Source organism: Acomys minous (assembly GCF_964271855.1).
Source record: "Acomys minous genome assembly, chromosome: 6".
Lineage (NCBI taxonomy): Eukaryota > Metazoa > Chordata > Mammalia > Rodentia > Muridae > Acomys > Acomys minous.
This window is the reverse complement of record NC_140487.1, coordinates 95,319,910-95,335,389: the sequence shown is the minus strand read 5'-3', so window position 1 is coordinate 95,335,389 and position 15,480 is coordinate 95,319,910. Positions and strand designations below refer to the sequence as shown.

General features: G+C 51.4%; 1 protein-coding gene and 1 long non-coding RNA gene across 8 annotated transcripts in view; one reads left to right on the top strand and one right to left on the bottom strand.

The window, feature by feature from the left end:
- The window catches only part of ST3GAL3 (ST3 beta-galactoside alpha-2,3-sialyltransferase 3), a 208,043-nt gene that overhangs the window by 184,001 nt on the left and 8,562 nt on the right, over window positions 1-15,480 (top strand). For 4 of the 6 annotated variants that reach the window (XM_084785058.1, XM_084785055.1, XM_084785056.1 and 1 more), the window contains one exon: window positions 10,741-10,908. The exons of the other annotated variants lie outside the window; for them this stretch is intronic. In XM_084785058.1, coding sequence (XP_084641184.1) covers window positions 10,741-10,908 — 168 coding nt within the window. The remainder of the gene's footprint in view (window positions 1-10,740; window positions 10,909-15,480) is intronic. 6 annotated transcript variants of the gene reach the window in all.
- On the bottom strand, window positions 7,731-15,475 carry LOC311599298. Of its 2 annotated transcripts, XR_014779859.1 has the most exons (4): window positions 14,492-15,475; window positions 12,961-13,071; window positions 12,696-12,883; window positions 7,731-9,900 (listed from the first exon to the last, which is right to left on the bottom strand). It is a non-coding gene; the product is annotated as an uncharacterized lncRNA (long non-coding RNA). The 2 variants fall into 2 exon arrangements; XR_014779860.1 differs by lacking the exon at window positions 12,961-13,071.

Genomic DNA, 15,480 nt, shown 5'->3' with positions numbered 1-15,480 from the left:
TTCCCAGCCCTCCCCACTGTGTCTGGGGTTCCGCCACAGGCTTGGCCTGCTCATGCATTGATGATTCGAGCTGCCTAGCCTCTGGCTGCTGGCAAGCGCTATGCCTGTCTAGGGTTTCACCTGCAGAATTCTGGCAGGAAACTGCTCCGCTTCCAGGGCCAGAGCTCGGCAGGGCTGGAGCAGGCATGAGACCCAGACACTTGCTTGCTCCTGCTGCTACGTTGCCTATGGCATGTCCCTTTCTCATACCCAGGAGCCTAGAGCACTGGGAACAGGGAAGATGTTAATGGCTCTACCCTTCACTGGGTGTCACCACTTGGTTTTCTTTCTTTTTTAAAAAAATTAATTTATTCAGATTACATCTCAATTGTTATCCCTTCACTTGTATCCTCCCGTTCCTCCCTCCCTCCCTCACCCTATTACTCTCCCCTACCTCTGTGACAGAAGGGGACATCCTACCCCACCATATGGTCGCAGCCTATCAGGTCTCATCTTGGCAGCCTGCTTATCCTTTCTCTGAGTGCCACCAGGTCTCCCCACTAAGGGGAAGTAGTCACATATGTGGTACCAGAGTTCATGTCAGGGTCAGTCCCTGTTCTCTACACAACTGTGGAGAATGTCCTGTCCGTTGGCTAGATCGGAGTAGGGGGGTCAATGGGTCAAATATGTGGTACCAGAGTTCATGTCAGGGTCAGGCCCTGTTCTCTACACAACTGTGGAGAATGTCCTGTCCGTTGGCTGGATCGGAGTAGGGGGGTCAATGCTTACTTCAGGTATTGTCCTTGGTTGGTGCATGCTGGCAAGGATGTGGAGAAAGGGGAACACCCCTTCATTGCTGGTGGGAGTGCAAACTTGTACCACTTGGTTTTCTAACACATTGGACAGGGGCAGCAATCTCCAAACAGATTACAAAGACCATTTACCTCCCTGGTTCCAGGAACTTGGATCAAGCCAACAAGGGATGTATGATAGGGGCTCCCAGCAGGCTGTGGTGGATTCTGAGTGGATCTGAGGCTAAGAGGGAGGGCGGAGCCAGAGAGAGGGAGAAGCAGCCAGATGTTACTAAGTCCCTGATGGGAGCCTCAGCTCAGAAAAAATCTCTTCGCCGAGTCAGACTGCCACCTCCCCTGTGCAGTCACCTGTTGGCCAGGCATCAGTGTAGTGTGAGCTCTGAGCCAGCCCCTAGGACTTCAAAGACAAATTCAGTTCTGTTCCAAACCAGAAGTTACTCACAGTCTAATGGGAGACACCGTCCCTGAAACTACAATGATTGTGCAGTGTAAGAAGTGCCATGATGGCGGAGCCCTCTAAAGCAAGCTGGGGGCAGACCGGGAAGGCCAGGAGAAGGCCTCCTGAAAGACACTGCCTAGCTGGAGGGGGAAGGAAGAGGTGGGAGTGAGTCGGGTGTGTCAGGCAAAAGGAACCATAAACATGGAGACCCTGGGAGGCCATGCTTCACTCCCACCCTAAGACTGTGTGGACAGCGCACACAGCCATTGATGTCAGAGCTTGAGGCCCAGTGTCCCAGATGCTGTGGCCCATCATCATCCTGGCCCTGCATGAAGACTGGGGAGGAAAGGGCATGTGAAGGACAGAGTACCTCATCTGGTCACTCAGGCTGCCACCTTGTGCTCCTGCCAGCCTTCCCAGGTGGCCCAGAGCTGCAGAGCCCCCCTGGGGCCTTTCCTTCCTCCCACGTCATCTTCCCACTGATACTAGGCATCTGATATCTCCTGTCTGGACTGGGCCAGTGTGGCTGTGCTCCCAACATGCAGAGGGAAGGGAAAGATGAAGGCCCGAGATGGCCCTTGGATAGTCACCACAGGCTTGACCTTACAGTGACACGTTCTTTCCCCAGGGAGGGGCGGCAGGATCTCAGAGGCCAGCCAGGCTCCCACATTCAAGCTCAGGAGGTGGCCTCGGTTTAGGCTTTGGTTTTGGGGTTTGTTTGTTTGTTTGTTTTTGTTTTCAGAGAAGCTGGCATGAAACTCACCATGTAGCCCAGGCTTGCCTTGTCCTCCTCGGCACCCTCCCACTCCCCACCATTTCTGCCTCTCTGCCTCTGCCTCTCTACCTCTCTGCCTCTGCTTCTGCCTCTACCTCTACCTCTCTGCCTCTCTGCCTCTCTGCCTCTCTGCCTCTGCCTCCCAAGTGTTGGGATTATAGATGTGAGTCACCAGGCTCAGCTGATATTTTTAAGAATTAAGGTAACATAGACATTAAAGCCTAGCACAAACATTGCAGTAAGTTCTCAGCTGCAGCAGTTCCAGGAGTTTCACTCTGTAGCCCTGGCTGGGCCTGAACCGTTGTCAATATTCTTGCCGCAGCCTCCAGAGTGCCGAGACTCTGGCTACTCCAACATTCTTAGCGGGTTTTGTCGTTTTGTTTTGTTTACTGGTGGTTGCGGTTAGAGCCCCATTGAACTGAGAAGTGAAGCGTTTTTTCTATCTATGCTGTGGGATCTGGCCTAGAGAGTGACCCAAAAGGAGGAGTCAGACCAGGTCCAGAGAAAAGGGGAGCCCTCTGTGGACCAACGGTAGAGCTAGCCGAGTAGTCTGGTAACTCTACGGGGCAGACAGGGCCATCAGGTCCCTGAATACGAGGCCTTACTGGACAGGGCCCAAATTAGGGATTGGATGACATCTGTACTTGAGCCTCTTCCCTGTTCTGACCTGAGAGAACTTTGCTCAGGGGAGCTGGCAGGGGGACTTGCCTCACCTCTGGGAAGACACAGGGCAGGCCTTCCTTGTGCCCCAACTGGAGAACAAGTGGCCACGGACCCCTCTCCGTGCCTCTGCTGGTGTTTTCTTGGCAGGCCATCACCAGTGGCCATACTGTTTCCACCAGGCATTGCTCCATGCAGGAGTCAGAAGGCCTTCCTGTGCCGTGCCCATTGCTTCCTCCACCGCAGACTCAAATGCTCAGGAGCAGGACTGGTCACCGCCGCCTTCTCCTCTTCATCATCACTTCCTTCTGTGCCCTGTTGCTCATGCCTTAGGATAATTGTCACTCTCCGTGTCTTCCTGCTCCTCCCATTCCTTTTCCTTGTTTATTTTCCCCTCTCTCTCTTTCCCCATATCATCATCATCATCATCTCCATCATCACCATCTTCACCACCACCATCATTGTGGCGCCTGCGCCACTGCAGTACCGAGTCAAGGGCAAGGGACTGTGGATTTAACGCACAATAGAACGGCAGGTCCTTTATTGGGCGCCCAAAGAGCCTTTTTATAGGCAGCAAAGCAGGGATGCCACTCGCAGGTGAAATCCCTCAAGAGGTGATTGCGCACACGAGGGAAAGTCCCAGGGAGGGGAGGGGTGCGTTCTCAGAGCAGTAACCATGACTAGCTAACCAACATAAGCACAGACGCACGGAAGGTGCTAAAAACAGGACATGCGACAGCAAGACAGGCAGGCAGCCCAGTCTGGCCTGGTTCCCACACACCATCATCATCATCACTGTTGTTTACGCTCTTCTGTTCTCAGCTTTCCTTGAATCCCCCAATTCCATCCTCATAACAACCCTCTTAGACTGGTACTGTTGCCATCCTCAGTGTAGACACCAGGAAGCCAAGGCCCAGAGATGATGGAGTGCCTGGCTGAAGTAACAAGCTAGTTAAGTAGTTAGGAACTGGGTGTAACCCCCACATCTGGCTGCCCCAGCAGTCCCTGTGAGGAGTCTGACCACATGCCTTCCTGCCTACAATCCTCTGTGTCGCCCCCTTCCTGCCGTGGCCTGGGAGGACCCTGTGTTCTTAGTTCTTGCCCATGACAGGCCCCGGTGCGTGCCTGCCTGACAGCTGTCCCGTGGCTGGCCGAGGCAGGTGCTGCTCATGCTCCTAAGTGGTGGATCTGCATTGTGAGTCAAAGCCGTCTCATCCTGACTGTTCACTGTAGCCTTTCTTGCTTACTCACTGGCCCATTCATTCAAATCCAGACCAGTCGCCAACATCATGCCAAGCCCTTGGGCTACCATCATCACCCCTCTTACTTGACACCCCTGCCACACCTTTTTTCTGCATCCAGCCCGTCCTGTACCAGAGACTGAATGTCACCACAGCCAAAGCTGTAGCTCATGGCGTCCCTTTGCCAGCATCCTGTCCCTAGTCATCAGTGTTCCCGGTGCTCTCTCTCTCTGTCTCTCTCTCTGTCTCCCTCTCTCTCTCTCTCTCTCTCTCTCTCTCTCTCTCTCTCTCTCTCACTGCCGCCATCAGCTCTGCTGGGCTTGTAAGTGAGACACATCAGTGAACTTCCCAGCCTCCCGTCCACAGATGTGTATTAGTTACTTTTCTGTCGCTGTGATGAAACACCATGACAAAGGCACTTAGAGAGGGAAGGGCTTATGGAGGCTTCCGGTTCCAGAGGGCTGTCAGTCCACTGTGGCAGGAAACCGCTGTCATGGCAGCAGGGACAGCTGAGAGCTCACATCCCTAGCCACAAGCAGGAAGCAGAGAGTCTACTAGAGCTGTTTTGAGGCCACACCTCCTCCAGCAAGGCCACACCTCCAAAGCCTACCCAAACAGTTCCACCAACTGGGGACCAAGTATTCAACTGTCTGAGCCTATGGGGGACTATTCTCATTCAGACACCACAGTAAAACCCACATCTGCTTCTATTCTCTTCCGCCACCCCTGGCCTTCTTGACCAGGTTCCTTTTCTTTCTTTTCTTTTTTTTTTTTTTTAAAGATTTATTTATTATGTATACAGTGTACACCTGCAGGCCAGAAGAGGGCGCCAGATCTCATTCTAGATGGTCGTGAGCCACCATGTGGTTGCTGGGAACTGAACTCAGGACCACTGGAAGAACAGACAATGCTCTTAACCTCTGAGCCATCTCTCCAGGCCCCATTTTTTTTTTCCTGAGCCAGGAGTCCTTCTCTCCTCCCCTGAGGTGGTCTTCTCCCCTCCGTCTCCTCACCTCCGTTGCTGAGGCTCTCCTCACATCTGTCTATTCACTCAGGCCCTTCTCCTTTTAAAAATAGGCCTGTGAGCTGCCAGTGTGGCTCAGTGGGAAGGGGCGACCGCCACCAAACCCCACCGACCTGAGGTTGCAGCCTGGAACTGCACAATGGGAGAAAAGAAAACTGCCTCCCACCAGATGTCCTGCAGTCCCCAGCACAAGCTGTGGCAAGGTTGTCACCATGGGCCATGATGTTAGCCGGCATCTCATGGCTGGGTCCCAGTCCCATTTCTGAGTTCTACACACACACACACACACACACACACACACACACACACACACACACACATACACCATGAATACATAAATATACGTAGTAAATGAATTTAAGCCCTTGCACTGTCTTACTCAGCCTCTTACCTCCTGTCTCACGTAGCTGGAATAGTCAACCCCTTTTGCTATACAGCCCCTCTGTCCCGGCATCCGAACCCACCCCTCTATTGGAGTGACTTTCTGATTCTAAAGCCAGAAGACTCACTCTCTGTCCCCACAATAGAGGGGCAACTCAGCAGCCAGCACCCTCAGGGCATTCATTTTACGTGACCTGGTAGCGTGAGGGCCTAAAGACAGTCCTGACCGAATCCCTCGGAAGCCTTGACTCCCTCCAATCTCTCTTCGCCCTATGCCTTCAGTCTTTGATTAGCCAGCTCTGTAATCAGCCCTTCCATAAACAGCTCTGCTCCTGCGATTTCAGCAGCTTCCTGGGTCTCTGCTTCCAGTCAGGCCTCCTCCAGTGCGTTCACCATGTGCGCACGCCTTCAGAACCATGCTGGCATGTCCCCATGGCTGGCTAGTTTTTAGTGTGATGTCTCATACCAACACCGTCAGTATCACTTGCAATCTCGATGTTTGGGTGAGGGTCTCACCTTAGAACTTCTGAATGAGGAACTTGGAGGTGACCAGTGACCTGTTTTAATGAGTCATCCCACCCCCACCCCCTTGTAAGAACCGCTGGCCTGCAGGACCGAATTCAAACTCTGGCATCCCCAGAACCTCTCTTGTCTTTGCCGCTTTCTCTTACCCTACACACACATTCTGTGCTGTCAACACCAAACTGCGTGTCCTGTTTCATACTACTGCATTCAGCCTGCACTGTCCAGGGCGGTTAGGACCCCTCTCATAGGCACTGGAGGCAGGAGCCATCTTATCTATTGCAAGCCCAGGCTCTTCTGCAGTGTTGGAGCAGAGCTGACATTCTCAAATGAATAAACATGGAAACTGAGGCTGGTAGCTTCTGAGGAGTCAGGATTTTAACCAGACCGTGGGGCTCACAGTCTGGATCTTTCCTCTCTACGAAGCTGCCTCTTGCTTTTGCAACCCCGGAAGGTGATCCGTTTGCGGTCTGGACCCTTGTGTCCTCTTGATCTCTTGCTTCTCCTGAGGAGCCTCATTAGCAGTTCCAAGAAGGTTCCTCCACAAAGGAAACAAAAGCTGAACAGTTTCTGGCTCCCTGCCTGAGCTGCCGGTGGCCCACAGCCACCCCAAACTGACTCTTTGTTCTTGGCTTTTACCAAATATAGCTTTCAAAAAGGTTGTTTGCCCCCCCCCCCCCTTGTAGCATACATCAACATAAATCCCAAGCGGACTAAAAAGCAGAATATAAAAATACAACTAAAGGATGGATATACTACTGGGTCTCACAGTGCTGCCCAGGCTGGGCTTGAACTTTCATCCATCTTCCCAGCTCCGCCTTCCAGATTCTAGGATTACAGGTGTGAGATACCACAACTAGCTGGAGATTTTGAAGAAAATAGAATAGATACCAAACTCTTTTCTAAAAAAAAAAACTTTGAAAATTATTTTACATTTATTACTTATGGGGGGGGGCATGTACCACAGCTCTCATGTGACAGAGGACAACTTACAAGAGTGAGTTCTCTCTGCATTGTATGGGTTCAGTGGCTAGAGGTACTAGAGACCAAACTCCAGTTGTCAGGCTTGACAGCAAGAATCGTTACCTACCGAGCCATCTTCCTGCCTCACCCCCATCCCTTTGTTCAGAGACAGGCTCTGACTGTGTTGTCCTAACTCTGCTGTCCCGGTGCTGGGGTTAAGCATGTGTGCCACCACACCCGGTCCTCCATGCTTCTCCTTTTATCTTTTTGTTTAATTGAATTGAATTCCCTAGCTTTTTTTTTTTTTTGGAGGGGAGGGGGGGGTCTCAAGAGAGGGTTTCTCTGTGTAGCCCTGGCTGTCCTGGACTCACTTTGTAAACCAGGCTGGCTTCGAACTCACAGCAATTCACCTGCCTCTGCCTCCTGGATACTGAGATTCAAGGCGTGCGTCACCACGCCTGGCTGAATTCCCTGTCTTGCACTGTTAGGAGGCTGGCTCCCTGTGCTTGGATTACAGGTGTGAGCCCCCATGCTTGGCAGGAAAGGACAAACTTTTTTTTTTTTTACCATTTTTTAATTAATTTATTCATATTACATCTTGATTGTTAGCCCTTCCCCTGTTTCCTCCCATTCTTCCCTCCCTCCCACTTCCCCCCTTCTCCCTTCCCCTATGTCTGTGATTAAGGGAGACTTCCACCCCCTATATATGCTCTAAGATTATCGAGTCTCAGGCCGGGCGTGGTGGCGCATGCCTTTAATCCCAGCACTCGGGAGGCAGAGGCAGGCGGATCACTGTGAGTTCAAGGCCAGCCTGGTCTACAAAGCGAGTCCAGGACAGCCAAGGCTACACAGAGAAACCCTGTCTCAAAAAACCAAAAAAAAAAAAAAAAAAGATTATCGAGTCTCTTCTTGGTAACTTGCTATCCTTCCACCAGGCCTCCCCATCCAGGGGACATGGTCAGAAAAGGGGCACCAGAGTTAGGAAGGGACAAACTTTTAAGGCCCAGAAGTTCTAGAAGAAACCTAAACAATATCCATTTAAATCAAACAGAAATACTACTCCAGACATTTTGAAAAGTATGTTTAGAAAATACGATGGGCAAAGGTTTATTATTCTGGGGCTGCTAGGAAAGCCGTCAGAGCCCTGCAGCTAAGAAGAGGGGTGCACAGGCTGCTGAGGAGAGATGAGGAGGAAACGACGACCCAAGTGCGCACAGCCCGCCCAGCAGTGGGAGACATGCACGCGCAGGCAGCAGGGTGCCACTTGTCACCCATCACGTTCTCAAAAAATATGTTGAAATTGTACATGAAATTACACATAGTACAGTGGCAAGAGTGGGGAGACAGGTGCTCTCAGGTTATATGGGGAGGGATGGGTTTTGGAAAAGAAGTGACACACGGTGCCAAGAACAGTCCCCCAGAGGAAGGAAAACCCTGCATACACGATTTTTATCGTGCTGGTATTTATAGTAGCCAAATCCAAACGTGACCCAAGGGATTGGTTACACAAACTATGGTTGTCACTGCTGAATGGAGCGCGTAGCCAGTCTACAGTGGGTGTGGACGTCTGGAGCCGCCGTCACGGTCACTCTCCTAGTCTTTGCGTGTGAGGAAGGATGGTGAACAGAGAGCTGGATTCTATGTTAGGTACTAAAACTATTGTCTTCATTAGTGTTTTGGGTTTGGAGGTGGGTTTTTTGTTTTGTTTTATCTTTGGTTCTTTTTCGAGACAGAGTTTCTCTGTGTAGCCTTGTCTGTCCCAGACTTGCTTCATAGACCAAGCTGGCCTCGAACTCACAGAGATCCACCTGCCTCCGCCTCTCCTAGTGCTGGGATTACAGACGTGTACCACTGCCCCTGGCTAGGCTTAATTGAGTTTTTCCCACTGTGAAGAGACATCACCACCATGGCAACTCATATAAAGGAAAATATTTCATTGGGGCTGGCTTACAGTTTCAAGGGTTCAGCCTGTTATCGGGAGGGCGAGAGGCATGGCGGCAGGCAGGCAGGCAGACGCGGTGCTGGAGAGGGAGCTCCATCAGGATTGGCTGACAGCAGGAAGAGACTGGCTTGAGCTTCTGAGACCTCAAAGTCCACTCTCCCCCCCCCCCCCAGGGATGCACTTCCTTTACTCCAACAAAGGCCACACCTCCCAACAGTACCACTTAACCAGCCTGTGGGGCTCATTTTCCTTCAAACCCCCACAACTATCTTCTTCCTCTGCCACAGCCACCTGTCACACAGCTGTAGAGACCAACAGGACGGTGAACATGTGCCAACCCTTGACACTCCGGTTGCTTTCCGAGAAGTGGGATTGGGCCCAGTAAGCACCTCTGCCCACTGTGGAGAATGCCCAGCCTCAGGGCCAAGAGGAGCTGGGTCAGGGCAAGCCTCGGCCCTGGCAGAAGGGAACAGATGCTACCCTGGTCAAAAGGGTCCAACTGCTTGTCTCTCTGCCCCTGGGACACTTACTGTAAATTCCAGGTCCTAACTGGCTGCCTTGCAATCTCTAGCCTCATGAGGAGACTAGCCAGATGAGGGAGGTTTCAAGCACAGAGGATAGCACTGGCAAGCTGTGTGGGTTTTTTGTTTGTTGTTTTTAGTGAATTAAAAACCATTCCGTTCAGCTGGGCAGTGATGGCGTATGTTTTTAGTCCCAGCACTCAGGAGGCAGAGGCAAAATCCCTGAGTTTGAGGCCAGCCTCGTCTTCAGAGTGAGTTCCTCCCAGGATAGCCAGGGCTACGCAGAGAAACCCCATTTCAAAAGCAACAAAAACAAAAACAAAAACACTAGTTCATCTGGTATGACGTCAGAAAGGTGCTACCCTTATAGTGAGTAAAGAAAAGCATGTCCTCCTTACGTACTCAGGCCACATCCGGGGGCATGGAGTGAAGAAAAGTATAGAAGGGCGAAGGGCCTACCCAGGCTCACCTACCCTTTTGAGTCCCTTGCCATGTCCTGGAGAATTCCATATCTCCTACTCTGACAGGGCGGAGGCCACTTCCATCCTTGAAGGTAGAATGTTGCTCTGAATCCTCCTCTGACTCTGGGAAGGCTGTTTGTGGGGCCTGTGAGCCGAGTTGGGATATACAGAGAGAGGAGGCTGCAAACAGGAGAAGGCCTTACTGTATGGGAAGGAGGGCAGCTCTTCTCCTTGTAAGTCTCAGGTCCAATTTCCAGATTCCAACTCTGCCCTCCGTGGCAGTTTTTTTTAAAGGAAAGGTGTCTAACAGCCTGATAGACTGATTTATAGCTTCCTAATGCCTGGAGTATGGATTTTATTTTCTCATTTATGGTTGCAGGGCAGGGCATCAAGCCCAGGGCCTTGATCCTACTAGGCAAGCACTTTACCGCTGAGCTCGCCCCCTCTGGCAAAGCAGGAAGTGTTCTTAACCACTGGCCCGCTCTCTAGGCTCTGGACCTATTATTATAAAGACTTACAATAACAGAAGCTAACAGGAGCTGACTTTGAGCCAGATATTTTATATGCATGATTCCTGTCAGAACAACACTGGGACTGTCTGTCTTTACCCTGTAGTGGAAGATAATAAGACTTAGAAAGGACATAGACTGAGCAGCCAGGAGTTTGGGTTGAATCTTAGACCCACACTCTTAGCCTTTGACACCAGCCATCCCAGAGGGCAGTGGGAGCCACTGAGGACTTTAGCCCTGAGAAGCTGAGGACCAGACCTATGCAGGGAAGTACAAGGAACAGAAAGATGACGGTAAGGTGGTGGCTGATGCAATGGTCCTAGGAGTGCCCATGACCCATCCTGAGGCAGGAGCAGTGGGCAACATTCAGAGTGAACACATCTGATCTGTCACTGCAGAAAGCCAGGCTGTCACTGTCCTCAGACTCCTCAGAAGAAATCTTTCACAGGGACCAAGAAATATTGTGGTAACAGGACCCTTTCGGGGAGACACCCTTATTTTTCTTTTCCAGATCTTTTTTCCAGTTGGTTCTGGCTATTCTGAGAAGAGCAAAGCAGGTTGCATCAACAGGAGCCTGGCAGCTCCGCACACAGGAGCCAGCCCAGACTTGACTAAGGCAGGGACATTCCTGGAGGAGGGAGTGACAAGGAATGCAACCCACAGCTATCCTCAAGGAGAGGTGCGGTGCCACTGACTGGCTTCTGGGTTGTGTCCTGTGGGCGGGGAGAAGTGAGATGTAAGCAGCCTTTGTGACAGTGCGCCCAGCAGCAGGCGGGCCTCTAGCACCCAGTGCCTGCAGTAACCAGTGGGGGCGGGCAGAGGCGGGCGGTGGGGGGGGAAGCTGGCCCCACACTCCCGTGTCTGAATGGGTGCAGGTGTGGACCTGTGCAGGTGTGCATGCATGCTGGCCTTTCTGTGGTGGCTGACACCTCCAGCCACACCCTCTGTTTCAATCTCTTTGGCTTCTGCAACAGTCGGTCATAATAGGAAAGATTTATTGAGTTCTCGCCGCATACCAGACACTGCCAAGTGCAATCAAACACAGCATCTCCTTTAATCCCTTTGGCTTTCTGGGAAGTTGGTCTTGTCATCCCTGTTTTATGCAAGAGGAACCTGGGGCTTTAACCAGATGACGTGATGTGCCCCAGGTCACAGAGATGTGGAATTGGGGTGTGAACCTCAGTTTTCCACACTGCAAAGCCTATCCCATTCAGACTTCTGAGGAGTCATGGGGGGTGCTTGTTTGGTGTTCGGAGGTGGGCTGAGATTTGGTTGACACCTCATAGTTTTATTTATTTATTTATTTATTTATTTATGGGTTTTTTGTTTATGTTTATGGGTATTTTTGCCTGCATGTACATGTGTGTACTCCATGTATGCCTGGTGCAAGAAAAGGGCATCAGATGCCTGAGACTGGAGATAAAGACAGTTGTGAACACGGGGCTGGAGAGATGGCTCAGCGGTTAAGAGCACTGACTGCTCATCCATAGGACCCAGGTTCAATTCCCAGCACCCACATGGCAGCTCACAACTGTCTGTAACTCCAAGATCTGATACCCTCACACAGACACACATGCAGGCAAAACACCAATGCACATGCAATAAAAAAAAAAAAAAAAAAAAAAGCCAGTTGTGAACTGCCATATTGAGTGTTAGGAACTGAACCTGGTCCTCGGAAGAGCAGCCAGTGTCCTCTGCCACTGAGCCATCTCTCCAGCCAGGGAAACAAAAACTCATATCACGCCTTGTTCTTACGACCGTGCTTGTCCCTGAATTCCCAAAGAAGCTTTACCTTGGGACAACGGCCAATGGGAAGACGCAGAAGAGACGCTGAAATGTGCCACGGCCTGTGAGGCTTCCTGGGACTTGGGACCTGAGTGTGGGACTCTTCCCCAGGGTCCCAGCACTACCCTTAAGCCACTTCCGGCTGCCCCAAAGCAACACAAATGTCAGAGCTTGCACACGTGCTGGGCATGGGCAGAAAGTGTTTGCCTGCTCCCAGGATGCAGGCCCTGCCTCAGCTTATCCCATGCTGCACAGAAGCAAGGAGTGAGGGGGCGCTGCTCACGTATGTGTGCGCATCAGCATGTATGCACACGTGTGCTTACGTGTGTAAGAGACCACTCACTTCCTACTGGAAATGGGACCCTCTACGTCCTCAGATCCTCACCCAGTTAGTCATTTCTCCTTCCAGAAAATTAACCACAAGAAGCAAGGCTGTGGCCTGCCCTTCCCCACTGGCACTTTTTTTTCAGATTCTTAGAGGGATTTGCAATACACTAGCTAATTCCCTCTAGTTTCACATAGTGGTTTAGATACTGGCTGAGAACCGAACGATGGTTTCCATGACAATGCCTCGAATCACGGGAAGATCCCAGCTTCCAGAGTGGAACCCATCTTAGATGTGCCCCACTGTGCCAGCTGTATATGTGCCCCCAGCATGTTCCCAAGGGACCCCTGACCCACCTTAGAGCTCTTGGAAGGCAACAGGGAGATAGATGCCTTTCCTCTGTGCTGTAGACTCCCTGAAAGGGAACAGCGATGCTAAGGTATAATGGCCCGGCAGCAAAACACCTGCCTTGGAACCAAGATGCTAGGTTTCAATGTAGACCCAGCCTGGAAGGTTCTGTGAGTCTGAGAGTCTTCCTTTGTGCCTGTGACATAGATAAAAGAAGAGATAAGTAAGGGAGCCTCGTCCCTCCCCTCCCCCTGCTGTGCCCGTTTCCCTCACCCCTGCAGCTCCTGGAGGTGGGGGACACCCGTGATTTCTTTCTCCTCCTCAGGTGTGTGGAAACAGGCACAGGCAGAAGCCTGAGGGTGGGCTGTTGGGGCCTGCTGAGCTCTGGAGAAGAGACAGGTGTGAGACATGTGGCCAGCACATCTGCCACTTCTGGACACCCCATCACAGCCTGGCCCATCCAGGAAGGGGTGTCTCCATAACTCTATCCGATGGCTCAGCCTGTTCCCTTCCGTGCTGGGCCTACGTCATCCTGTTGTTCTGCTCCTGAGGCCGGTGGAGGAGCTTTGGGAGAATGTCTTTACCCCTTTCAGTAACCTTGCTCTGCCCCAGCTGGGCTGGGTCCTGCGCTACAGAAATGAATCTGAGAGGAGCCTGGGCCTGTATAGTTCTCACAGTGACCCACATGGTAAACATGCAGTGTCTCTGGCTTGTCCATTAGGAATCTCTTCCTGGCTGAGAGTCCCCACCCCAGTGAGCTACAGCTGAAGCCCAGGGCTGAGGCCCTTGACTCTGTTTTATCATCTCTCAAAGGCTAGTGGGCACTTCTTCCTTAGGGTACATCAGAAGAGATGAGCAAAAGGCAAAAAGCTATGTGGTAAAATTCCTTTAAAAATTTAGATATCTGGCATTTCCTTTATGGGGCTGTGTCCAGTATCACTTGGCTTTTGTTAACTTTTGGAGATTTTCCTGTGCCTCACATTTGTAAGTACCCCCACCTGCAGCCTGGCGTGTGGGTCTCTGCCTGACTAGCTTGAGGATGGCCCTGGGTTGCTGAGTAACCGTCTCTTGCCATTTCTATGAGATCTTATTGTTTTGTTTTGTTTTTTTTCATGATTTTTGTCTGTTGGAGCAGGGTCTTGCTATGTAGCCCAGGCTAGCCTCCCTTGAAGCCTGCACCATCCTTTGGGCTCAGCCTCCCAGGTACTAGGATTACAAGACTGTATTACCATGCCTGGCTATTTTTCACTAACTTTTAAAACATGAACCTCGTCGGGCATGTGCCTGTAATCCCAGCACTTGGGAGGCAGAGGCAGGCAGATCTCTGAGTTCGAGACCAGCCTGGTCTACAAAGCAAGTCCAGGACAGCCAAGACTACACAGAGAAACCCTGTCTCAAAAAAACAAAACAAACAAAAAAATGAACTTTTTTTTAACTACTTGTGGCAGACTTCCCACATTTTTGTTTCTCTCTTAAATTTGCTTGTGTTGTTTTATGTTTCAAAGACTTGTTTATTTTAAACTCTGTGTGTGCACACTGTGTGTGTTCTGAGGTGCATATGTAAGAATGTTTATAAAGTTGCACTGGGCATGTGGCTCAGTGGTAGAGCATTTGCTGAGCATGCTTTTGGCTCTGGATTTGACCTCAGTGCTAGAGAAACACCCCCCCCCCCCCAAAAATAGAAAAAGTCAAAACTCTTTTTAGGGCCAGTGAGATAGATCAGCAGGTAAAAATACAATGGGGAATTGCAATTGGGAAATTTCCTTTTTCATGTGTGTTTGCTTGTTTATTGTATGTAACACACCTGTATATATGTGAGGGGGTCAAAGGGCAGCTTGGTTCTCTCCTTCCGCCATCTCGCTGGCCTCGGGGGCCTCTTTCTTTGTACTCAGTGATTGTTTCCTCTTGGCATGCTCAGTTCTCTGTGTCTAGTTGATCTTGCACGTCCGCTAGGCAGGTAACAAGCTTGCTGTTTTGGAGGCCATGGTAACGGCGCCACGACTGCTTGGATCACCGCTTCCTGCAGCATACCAAGGAGCCCTGTTGTTGTAGGCGTGGTGAAAGGGGAGCTTGCGAAAGTAGTTAAGCCACTGAGTTGGGGGATCTAGACCAGGAAACGCTGGGGGGTCAGAGGTCTTCGTGAGGTCGGACAGGAGGAAAGAAGAGGCACCATGGCCTTGGGTCGGACATGCGTGGGTTTCAGAGGCAGTGAGTCCGCATTTGACGCCACGCACCATGAGGGAGAAAGAACTAGTCTACACGTACCAGGCCTGACGCCGCCCAGCTCTGCTCAGTGGCAGGACTGAGATCTGAGTGTCGTTCTGCAGTTTTGTGACAGCTCGTGCAATGTCTTTATTTTCCAGGTCCGCTTTAGCACAGTTCGCTAAGAGAGAGAGCCAGGAAAGACAGAAAAGGGGGGAAGGAGGCGAGCAGAGCAGATAGGCAGGCCCCTGCTGGGCGCCAGTCCCTAGACCCTTGCTCCTGCACTCAGGCCAGAGCAGCACTCTTTTTGTAACAGCGCCCCACACTTTGTCCTCTGCTCAAAACTCACTTTTGTGCCCTCCACTACAAACCACGACCCCACCACATGGTCAGCCTTCCCCAACACGTATATGCCTCGTCACAACGTCCCATGACCCCCTCGCTTGCCAAAGCCTCCCTGTGCTGGTTTACACCACGGACCTCGGATGGCCCTTCCACACACGTGCTCTCTCCTCACGGCGCATGTGGGCCCTTTCCCCTCCTCCAAGGCCACCACCGGGCTGCCCGGCTCATGTCTTCTTCTGCTGTGCC